This window comes from Protobothrops mucrosquamatus, unplaced genomic scaffold (assembly GCF_001527695.2).
Source record: "Protobothrops mucrosquamatus isolate PMUCROS unplaced genomic scaffold, P.Mucros_1.0 scaffold1014, whole genome shotgun sequence".
In the NCBI taxonomy this organism is placed as follows: domain Eukaryota; kingdom Metazoa; phylum Chordata; class Lepidosauria; order Squamata; family Viperidae; genus Protobothrops; species Protobothrops mucrosquamatus.
Genome location: NW_015387250.1, coordinates 226,700 through 238,242, shown reverse-complemented (window position 1 = coordinate 238,242; position 11,543 = coordinate 226,700). Strand labels below are relative to the sequence as shown.

Genomic DNA, 11,543 nt, shown 5'->3' with positions numbered 1-11,543 from the left:
GTTTAAAAATAAGTATCAAATATTTACAGACTTTATTTCAACACTCTTTCTTTTTTATTTTTTATTAGAGTGCTTATGCCATTCCAACTATGGCTTTCTCATTTCTCTGCCATACATCAGTACTGCCAATTTATTGTGAGCTCCAAAGGTAACATTTAATTTGTAAGTGCAAACAATTTAAAAAGCAGGACTATTGACATTTGGAAAAAAACCATTTCCTGTTTCATCTAGTGTGAATAATATTGAAAGAGGCCATTTAGGCTCTGAAGTGCAACCCCTGGTTTGCAGGATTCCAAGTTCACCATCCCAGATAGGTGACGGTCTAACCTTAATTTGATCACATCCTATTTATTTAATTTAAGAGGCCGCTTGACTCGAAACAACCCCGGGCCACTTACATATTAACATTCATAATAAAAAGAAAATGAATGTCTGGAATAACACAATAGCCTCCCTCCTCCCAAATAGAACAGCACAACAAAATAGGAGTTCAGCAACCTCTCTAATCCCCAGCTTGGGAGCAAAGTCAAGTTTTCAGGGACTTAAGGAGCACCCCTTGGAAGGGAACTTTACAGATAAATGAAGGGGATCCACCCACCTCCATGTGATTAAAAAATGAGACAATATTAATTGGTTCTTTTAATGTACTGAAGCTCCCTCTATATCATTAAAGGGAGGCGCTTCCAGCTAAGGATCTGCTAGTGTTCCATTCATCTTGCTAAAAGATCCATATCTTTCCTTTTTGGGGGGCCACATGCTTGGAGCTGAAGCTCCTTGAATTAGCAGACACAAGTGTTCAGGCATTTTACAATTGGATAACATCAAGCATGGAAAAGTAAACATGTGATGAATAAAGAATACATCCCAAAAGTGAGAAAAGTGCTAAAGACAATATAGAATTCTGGAAACACCATCAAAGTCATCAATATCTGGGCCAACCCTATGACACGCTGTTGGAATGATTAACTGGACACAAGCCAAACCGGATAGTTTGGACAAAAAAAATATAAGCTAATGATTATTCATTATGCAATACTTCTATGCAATGCTTCTTCATAGTGATATTGATACCTGCCTTGCAGAAATGGAGGCAGAGGTTTATTTCAACTCAGATAAATCGTTGAAGAAGAAAGGCTGAATAAACTGAATTGAGAAAATTGTGCAATATTCTAAATGTATGTGATTAGAAGGAAAAAAAATATTGGAAAGGTGAGGATGAAATAGAAGAATACAGAAAGTGATTGGCCAACTCAAAGACCTAAGAATTGAATGAAAAAAAAGTTGTTTGATGACTATATGCTTAGAAAAAAAATGTCTATTTCAGGATACATGGTTTAAGCATAATTCTATTCATGCAAAGAATCTAAATTTATGATTGATTTGATTGTTTATGATCAAAGATCATAAAACCCTCTATTGAGACCCCAGAAGTGTGCCTTCTCTGTGGCAGGACCTGCCTTCTGGAATGAGGTTTCTCCCAAGGTCTGTTTCGAAGGGCCGCAAAGAGTTGACTCTTTGCTCAGGCCTTTGGCAAACATAATTGAAGCCCCCATTTCTTTCTTTTTTATAGTTATTTTTGTTCTGACCCACGCTTGTTATTCCTGCCATCTTTGCTTTTTTTGTTTTCTATTGTTTTCTTGTTTTAAATGTTTTTAACAATTTATAAATTGCCCAGAGTTGCTGGGAATCAGACAGTATATAAATTATGAGATTTATATTTATTAAATTATTATTATTAGTAAATAAATAGGAGATAGTGAGCAAGGTTATTCAGAATAGATGGTTGTTTTTCAGCAGACCATTGAGAAAAATATGAATATGAGAAAGAAAGTACACTGAATGTTTGGTGCTTTAGGAAAAGCCTATGAATGGGCTTCAATTCTGGAATATTTTGTTCGAAGTTGACACTATTGTAAGGGCAAGCCTGAATGGGTAAAAAATTGAGTATATTTGTGTATATGTTTGTATGAGGTTTGGAAGCTACCTGATTCCAAAATTACTTGGGCAGTTTACACTAAATATTTAAGGAATGGTTCATTAACCAGAGAATAAGGCACAGATCTATGATAATCTTGGTTGTTTAGTGTATTTATGGCTAAATTTATAAATTTATAAGGAATGCTAGTTCCAATGCTAGTTAGTTTGTTCTGATTGGGAACCAGTGGTTAAATTGACAACCTAAAACAGTTATTTCCTCCATTACCATGAACTGGTAATGGAGTCCCAGCCTGACTCCCTCAATGACGCTCATGGAGTTAACCCTAACACTAGTTTATCTTAATCAATAGTAGAGACTCCATCCTCTGTCTCTTGCTCCTGCAGGATTATGAACACTTGCCTGTATGGACTAGTCCTACTCCAGAGTTGACAGAAGGGATTGACTAGCTCTGCAAACACCCCCCCCCTCCCCACGTTCATGCAACTTGGGCCAACTTCTTCATTGACTTCGGTCTTTGCATTATTTGTCCAAAGTACTTAAGTTTTAATTTCATTATTGCAGCCAGTGAGCAGTATGTTTTACTTCATCTAGAAAGAAAGTGTGTGTTCTATCAGTTTAAGTTATTTTCAGCAATTTTCTAGGTGGCAATTTTCTTTGTTTATCCTTTTTAAGGATTTAGCTTTCATAGCTGCAAGTTATACCTAAGAAAACCATAGCCTTCTCAGGACATACTTCTGTGATATTTCTGAAAGTTCCAAAAAGCTGTTCTCCAAGTCTGTATAATATTCCATCCAAGAATTTGTTCCTTGGGGTGGGATGCAAGGGGTGTGTGTTGAAGGAAACTGTTATCCATTGGTTAAGAGATTAAACATTCATCTGCAGAGATTTGTGTTTCAGTGAATTCCTTTAATAATGCCACTTTTTTTCTCTTTTTGTAGTCCATCCAAAAGCAGGATGCAAAAGGTTGCCAACACAGGAATTGCTCTCAGCTTTCTAGTTTATTTTCTGTCAGCGCTATTTGGATACCTCACTTTTTACAGTATGTTATCAAATTTAATTTCTGTTTATTAATAGGAGATAAAGCAGAACACCCCAATATGGTGATCCATATACCAGAGTGGGCAGCATGCAGGCACTTTGGTTCCCTTCTAATGGTTTCCTGCCCCAAGTGCTTACTTTGCCTTGCTGGCATTGCAGTTTCAATTAGGAATGCAAAGGCAGATCCTCTTAATTGATTTCCCAATATGATTCCCAACATGATTGGGTTCCCAGCGGCTATCAGCTAGCTTTTGGATTGCCTTCTTAGGGCTATGACAACATTGGGGTAGAAGATGCAACTTCCCTAGCTTTCTGCCCAATATTGTCTGCAGTTCTTAGAGTCAAAAAAAGCTGTCTCTGCTTTTTACATCGCATAGTCTACTAGAAGTGGGGTACCAGTCTTTACCTAGAACAACTACTTATGCAAATTTACTTCAAGAGAAATGGGTTCCCACAGAGAATTTCTCTCAGTATATAAAGCATGCTTAAATATATATGTGCCCTAAAGTGGGTTTCCAAGTAACATTTGTCAAGTAACAAGCATAACAGTAATGAACATCCGAAAAAAACCTAATGTTGTAGCTCCACACTTTTTAAATTTACAAACAGAAACAATTTCTAGACATTTAGTCTCTAAGCTACAAGTTCAATCACCAGCATACGCTTTCTTTGACTGCAAAACTATTTTTGTTTCTCTGCATGAGCATGCCAAGATAATATAGAATATTTAGATAGTTTGGGTTCATGTGGCAAGGAAGGGTAGAAAATTTGAAATACTATAATTGTAAACATTATAACAACGAAGCCATTGTTAATCTTAACAAAGTATAATTGATTTTGAAGGGATGAGCTTGGCTAGTGGCTGATGGCAGCCTCAAACATTCCTGAAAATTGGCATCCAAATATATATTGATCTACAACATTCACACATAAGTGTTTATGTTTTTATGATGTTTATATATACCACCTTTTTCATCACATATATTAAATCAAGCCAGTTTTCACAAAAATAAAACAATCAAACACACTTAATTAACTTAGTGCTGCTTATATAGAACATTCCAAAATCCATACAGGAATATCTTTATTAAGCCAACTAAAATTTTCTAGAATACTGGTAAGCTTTGAGTTTCCATGAACTCTTAATTAGACAAGTTGATTAAAAGCCAGGAAAAAAAATTGACAGGGTGGTCAGGGGAAGAATGTGGCAGATACAGAACTGATATTTGAGCCATGTCTGTTTCAGTTTATATTCTTAAATTCTTGAACCTCGGCCCCTTCTTTTTTTTAACTTTGAACCATCTTACATGATGAAGAGATCATGGAAACACAAAAGCCTGCAAATATTTGTGATAGCTAAACCTAAGGAAGACCAGATAAATCTCTGGATTTTAAATAGTTTTTCATGGCTATTATTTGGCTATCATTGCTTTTAAATAAAACAACTGTTCAAGCAGAAGTCATTCAAACATTTTTTTCTAGTCAAAAACAATTATGCATAAATTTAGTCTTCCGATGTTTCTTTAAATCTACTTCTAAAACAAGGAAAAATATTGCATAATAGACTGACACCCCCCCTCCCCCCCCAGGAATTTACAATGTGAGAATTAGGTGTTGCTACTTAATATATTTTAAATAATTTCAGACCACGTGGATTCAGAATTGCTTCAAGGATACAGCAAGTACTTACCCCATGATACAGTCATCCTGACAGTAGAACTGGGAATCTTATTTGCTGTGCTGTTGACAGTGCCTCTAATTCACTTCCCTGTACGTATTGCAAAATATTTGATTTGCTGGTCTAGCCGAAGTCATTCTTAATTATTTGCAGGCCCTACAAACAGTTTGGCTTCCTTACTTATACTTCAAATAGATCAGAGTGTTCATGTCTTTTGTGATCATTAACAGCAACAGAGGAATAAGACCTAAACCAGTATACTAATTTGTTTTGTGCTTGTTTGAAAAAGAAATGGTTTTAAATTTGAGCTGACTTATAGCATTGCAATTTGCAGAATATGATATTCTTAAAATAGATTTGGTATGCACATCTGTGTGTGTTTTCTTTTCGTTTGGTTTTTAAGTTAGCATGCAGTGTAATAAGCAAATGAAAGCCAGTAAAAAGAAGTTTTAATGATATTCTGTAAGCTTATTTTTAACAGGGGTTAATACAAAACCACAAAACTGCTGCTGGTCTTGGCCTTTTCCAAATTCTCATCCTGAAGTTTTTGCTGTTTGGGAACTAAGCAATATATTAACCCAGTAAAACATTTGTTATGGTTGCTCAGTAGGCAGAAATAGTATTGAGAACATTTCCCTATGGCCGGTTTCCCATTTATACAGTCTGTTTTGGAGCATGAGGTTTAGTTAGCAATGCAAATGGAGCTACAATCACAGTAAATATCTGTGGAGATTCTCAGTCATCCAGGTCATGGTTGTCCCAAATATGTTTTTTCAAAAGGCAACTGGACTTTCTTGGTTTTTACTTGGAGACATTTCACATCTCATCCAAGAAGCTTCTTCAGTTCTGAATTAAGACTATTAAGACTAGTTCTGAACGGAAGAAGCTTCTTGGATGAGAAGCGAAACGTCTTCAAGGGAAAACAATGTCCAGTTGCTTTTTGAAAAAGCACCTTTGGGTCACAGTAAATCATTAAATGTTATTTGTGCTATTGCTTTTTTATTATTGCATTGACATGCTTTTTAAATCTTTTGAATTCTACAGGCAAGAAAAGCTGTAATGATGATATTTTTTTCACATCTTCCTTTCTCCCTAATCCACCACATTTTCATCACTTTAGTACTAAATGCAATTGTGGTCTTGCTCGCAATGTATGTGCCTGACATCAGACAGCTTTTTGGAGTAGTTGGTAAGGTTATGTGATTTTCTTCCTATTCCTGCATTTTGAGATCTGTTCATAATAGAGCTTACAAAGACTAAAAGACTTTTGTCCTGTCTTTTTCCAGGGTCCACCACTTCAACATGCTTGCTCTTTGTGTACCCTGGCCTATTTTATCTTAAGATTAGTACAGAGGACTTTATATCATGGCAAAAACTTGGGGTAATCTACTTTTTCTTTTTTTAAAAAAAAAAAAAGCTTGTCATTGTTTTAGGTTGCATGTACAAATTAATGAACTCATTTCTGGTTGGTGAATACTTTAAAAATATGGTGTATGCTGCCGTGGAACTACATTAATGTTGGTAGTGCTAATGGTATATAACAAGGCTTGATGTACTGTAAGTCAGAATAATAACATGCACTTCTACATCTAATACTGTCTATTCTAATTTACAACAATTCATGGCCTGTAGACAAACTATTTTCTATTGCTCTTTCTAAAATCCTTTTCACCTAAGCTCTGACATAAATTTACATTTGGAGTATGCTTTCTGCTAAATGCGCTAAAATACCTATAAGAAACGTGCAAAGGGACATAACTTTGTTGTGTGAAAGATATTTGCATTTGTCTGGACTCTCTTCCTGCACATTCAATAATCTGTAATTCATTTTCTTCCTTTTCCAACATAAATACAGTCAAATTTATATCCTAAAATGTCACCATTCAGAAAATTCAGACCACGAAGTTCAACAATTATCTGCCATAATTCTGCAATAAATAATTTCATCATTCCTCACCCAGACATTGTCACTGGAGACGCCTAGTAAATCTATTCATTTGGTTTGAAGTCAATACTGTCAGGCACAAAAGTACGCTGCCTTCCCCACCCCAGTAGTGGAGTTTTCCTTATATGAAGCGTTTAGGGAGAAATGTATCAATATTTGGCTGCTGTTCTGTCTGGGTAACTATGAATTTTTGGCAGATGCTTTTCTGCATGTCTGGATTGCTTCAAATTTTGAAATGCTAATGAAACTTCAGCATGTTTCAGATTTGGAATGAGTCTTTTTTGGGGGGAGGAGGAGGCTTGCTTTGATTTTCATCTGCAGGAATCAGTCCAGTTTGGTTTGGCATTTGGCCAGTTGTTTTGCACAGCTCTTCTTGCTGTAGCTACAGTCAGTTGACAAGGGCAGATCTGCTAAAATCATTTCCTAAGCCACAAATCTAACTTGTTTATTGCAGGTTGTTGTCCTCGTCTCAATGATACCCACATATCCACATGAAAACATCTTGATATTTGTGTTGTAAATGAAACTTTGCCACCATCTAAGAAGTAAAATGATGCCATTACAACCATTGCTTTGATTAACAAAGGATTAATTGATTTCTGTTTTTAAGATTCATCTGTTTGTCTCACTTTTATTCACAGGCCTGTGCACTGCTAATTTTTGGCCTCCTTGTTGGTCTTCTCAGTTTATCAGTAATCGTGTACAGTTGGGTCCACCATTGAAAGTATGCCTGCCTTCTAAAATCTAGAATTGTACATAAGAAGAACTAGTAAAATGAATAATTTCCACAGTGTTTTAAATAAAATTATTCTGCCAAGTGCTGAAGAAAGTTGAGTGGTGGTGTTCTATAGAACTCTGCTCTTTGCATACTAACAACTACTTGAAATAGCTGGAGAAATTAATTCAGAGCTTTGGAATGAAATGCTCTTGTTATCTGATGACATTCTGCTCTACTACATCTTACCATCTAGTTCTAAAAGAACAGTGCTGTTGTCTAATCATTGGTCATTGCCTGGATGAGGAATACAAAGCTGAAATTCAATCCATACAAGATGGAGGTTATGTTGGTAAGAAAAACATAAAGGTGATTAAAGTGAAGCTGGTTCTGAATAGGGTTGTGCTCCTTTAAAGTGAGCAGATTTGCAATTTTGAACTGACATTTACACACACACACACACACACACTACTGGATTTGCAGATCCATTGTGCCAAACACAATCCTTCCTGAGCCAGTTAGCCTTAATGAGAATGATCCATGCCTTGGTTCTGTGGAGCTACCCATGAAAAATGTCCAGAAATGGCAATTTGTAAAATTGCAGCTGTTGATTGCAGCAAGGTTCAGAATCATATGATACCTGTACTGAATATTTCTCTTGGCTACCTTTGCCTACAAGGTATAATTTAAGATGTTAGTGTTATTAGAATTCAGAATATATCTAGCACAGGTTGCAGCACTGAGATCTAGCTGCATTCACAGAACTTTCTCTGGTTTAGTATCAATATTGAAGATCCATTGGAGGAGATTATTTCAGTTTATAGCTCTGATGGAACTGTATTTTAGGGCTGTGTGAGAGAAGTTCCCATTATATTGGAGTGCACATATTTTCAGAAAGCAGCTACTGTACAAACTAACTTCTTTATCCTTGATTAATGTACATGAATTGGGAATTAATCCTTTCTGGTCCCAATGTAGTGTTGATCTGGCTGCTGTTGTCATTGCTTGACTTTCTAATGAATGATATAGTAGTTAAGGCGCCAGACTAGAAATCAGTAGATCATGAGTTCTAATTCTGTTGTAGGCACAAAGCTGGGTGGGTGACCTTGGGCCAATCCCTATCTTTTAGCATTATTAATCTCCTGTATTTCTTTGCCCTGCAAGCAGGAGCTAGTGCAGTTGTATGGGGATGCACAGCACATAATATCACATTAGGTTGTTTATTTCAAGTCTTTGGTGTCATAATACAATTAACCAGAGACTGAAGGTCTCTCATAGCTCAGCCACGGTTTGTACTATTGCAACCCACCTGCCTTCCTGGTAGATCAGACAGGAATTATAACCATGTGAGTTTATTCTACTTTATTATAAAGTCACATTAACAGAATCTTGCGTACAAACCTCCTGCCATCTTTTTAATAGCCCAAGAAATTAGGTTTCTTTCTTTGCTTGTTGTTCATCTGCAGGCTATGACTTCTCTTATCTGACAGTTCCCTAGGCAGCATCTCTTTCCTCTGTCTCCCATAGTCATATATCCTGTATATCATTACTGCAACATATAATAGAAGGGACTATCTTTGGGAGCTGCAGCTGATCCAGAATATGGTTGCACTTGTACTTACGGGCTCACTTTGGTATGCCCATGTGAGCCTGCTATTGTGTGAGCTACATTAGCTGCCTGTTAGCGTCTGGTTGCAATTCAAAATGTTGATGATTATCTTTAAAACCCTTCATGACTTAGAGCCTAGTTATTTGTAGGACCGCCTCTCTAATTGTTTCTGCTCATCCATTAAGATTCAACAAGCTTGATCTGTTCCAGATTCCTGCTAAAGAAATGTCATGTTATGGGACCCTGGAATGTCTTCTTTGTTGCTGCTCCTGCCTATCTCCAAGGTCCACATGGCCCAATCCTGCTGTCCTTTAGTGAAACCATAAAGGCCTGGTTCCTCCAGCTGGCTGGGCCATGGGGCCAATGGTATGCTATGACTGGTTTAATTTTGGGGGTAGGAATCCTGGTGGCACAATAGTAAGAATTTACTACTGCAGGCTAACTCTGCCCACAGTCTGGAGTTCGATCCTGACTGGCTCAAGATTGACTCAGCCTCCCATCCTTCCGAGCTCAGTAAAATAAGGGCCCAGATTGCTGATGTTGTAAACCGTTCAGATAGTGCTGTAAATCACTATGGAGCGGTATATAAGTCTAAGTGCTATAGCTATTGTATTCCTGGACAGCTATTTATTACCTGGTTCTTCTTTTACTGTTATATTGTATTTTTAATTTGTCCTACATGCTGCTTTAAGTTATCTGATGATTTGACAACCTTAGAAATCCAATAAAAAGTAAATGAAAAGCAAATCCAATAAATCTAATAAATAAGTAAAATAAAATTGCAGCATGGAGAAATAGTTTGTGTATTGTTGCTGTGCATTAGTGAATAATCCTCTATTGGGGAACAAATGTGGAAAGGTTATGGCTAAAATCCAACAAGACAGGTGGCCTTTTGAGAACATTTTGTTGAAACTGATTGAAATGTTGCTGCACCTGCTCCTGTCAGTTTTACAGAAACAGCTTGCAGAGCCCCTCCATCCTCCTTACTTGCAGAAAACTTGGATTTGCAAAATGACGCTTTGCCCAGTCTAAGTTTAATTAAAGCTGCCGCTCAAGACAATTTACACTTCAGTAAAGAAGTAAGAAATAGTTACTGTTCCTGTCAACATGTTCTAACTTTGCAAACTGAATTCCAAGACATCCATCATTTTTATACTTTATATGTTATCTTATTTAAAGATAAAAATAATGAATTAATAGTATGGTAAAGTTAAGTTCCTTTCAAGTACAATTGTGCATTAAGAAATCTTCATTGTAAGAGGGTTTTGTAATGTCTACAAGAACCTAATTTAAACCATATGAATATAACTTGGTAAACTCATTTCATGCAGCTGTATCTTCTTAAAAATCTAAATGTGATTGTGTTTGGAGAAGGGAATGTTACTAGTTAGTACCACCGCTGCTTTCTGAAAATCTTTTTTTTTTAAAGAAATATGGTGGAATTTAGACATTTTCTCTGTGGTGTGTGGAATCCCTGTCGTAACAGAGGTTTCTATACAAAAACTCTTCATATAAATTGTGCCTGGAAGCAGAAAAGTAGCCACCCTGGTCTGTTTTGACATCAGGTGCTTTAAAAAAAGAATCATGAGTCATCCGGGTGATTCCGGATCTCCCCTCCTTCCGCCGCGCCCTCAAGACTTGGCTGTTTCAGCAGGCAGGACTGGCCTAGGGGGTATTTTAATTGGTTTTAACAAAATTTTAATAGAGCGGCCAATTCAAATATTTATTTTTAATTATTTTAGATTTGTATTTGGTATTTATGTGGGATTGTTTTAAACTGGCTGTAAGCCNTTGCCCTGCAAGCAGGAGCTAGTGCAGTTGTATGGGGATGCACAGCACATAATATCACATTAGGTTGTTTATTTCAAGTCTTTGGTGTCATAATACAATTAACCAGAGACTGAAGGTCTCTCATAGCTCAGCCACGGTTTGTACTATTGCAACCCACCTGCCTTCCTGGTAGATCAGACAGGAATTATAACCATGTGAGCTTATTCTACTTTATTATAAAGTCACATTAACAGAATCTTGCGTACAAACCTCCTGCCATCTTTTTAATAGCCCAAGAAATTAGGTTTCTTTCTTTGCTTGTTGTTCATCTGCAGGCTATGACTTCTCTTATCTGACAGTTCCCTAGGCAGCATCTCTTTCCTCTGTCTCCCATAGTCATATATCCTGTATATCATTACTGCAACATATAATAGAAGGGACTATCTTTGGGAGCTGCAGCTGATCCAGAATATGGTTGCACTTGTACTTACGGGCTCACTTTGGTATGCCCATGTGAGCCTGCTATTGTGTGAGCTACATTAGCTGCCTGTTAGCATCTGGTTGCAATTCAAAATGTTGATGATTATCTTTAAAACCCTTCATGACTTAGAGCCTAGTTATTTGTAGGACCGCCTCTCTAATTGTTTCTGCTCATCCATTAAGATTCAACAAGCTTGATCTGTTCCAGATTCCTGCTAAAGAAATGTCATGTTATGGGACCCTGGAATGTCTTCTTTGTTGCTGCTCCTGCCTATCTCCAAGGTCCACATGGCCCAATCCTGCTGTCCTTTAGTGAAACCATAAAGGCCTGGTTCCTCCAGCTGGCTGGGCCATGGGGCCAATGGTATG

The 11,543-nt window shown here is 37.0% G+C and overlaps 1 protein-coding gene across 1 annotated transcript in view; it reads left to right on the top strand.

The window, feature by feature from the left end:
- The window catches only part of SLC38A6 (solute carrier family 38 member 6), a 49,551-nt gene extending 42,109 nt beyond the window's left edge, over positions 1 to 7,442 (top strand). Inside the window, exons 11-16 of the mRNA XM_015819895.1 lie at positions 69 to 148; positions 2,878 to 2,978; positions 4,623 to 4,747; positions 5,700 to 5,844; positions 5,942 to 6,036; positions 7,242 to 7,442. Of these exons, the coding sequence (XP_015675381.1) occupies positions 69 to 148; positions 2,878 to 2,978; positions 4,623 to 4,747; positions 5,700 to 5,844; positions 5,942 to 6,036; positions 7,242 to 7,322 (627 nt within the window). The 3' untranslated portion in view covers positions 7,323 to 7,442. The remainder of the gene's footprint in view (positions 1 to 68; positions 149 to 2,877; positions 2,979 to 4,622; positions 4,748 to 5,699; positions 5,845 to 5,941; positions 6,037 to 7,241) is intronic.
- The last annotated feature ends 4,101 nt before the right edge of the window (positions 7,443 to 11,543 follow it).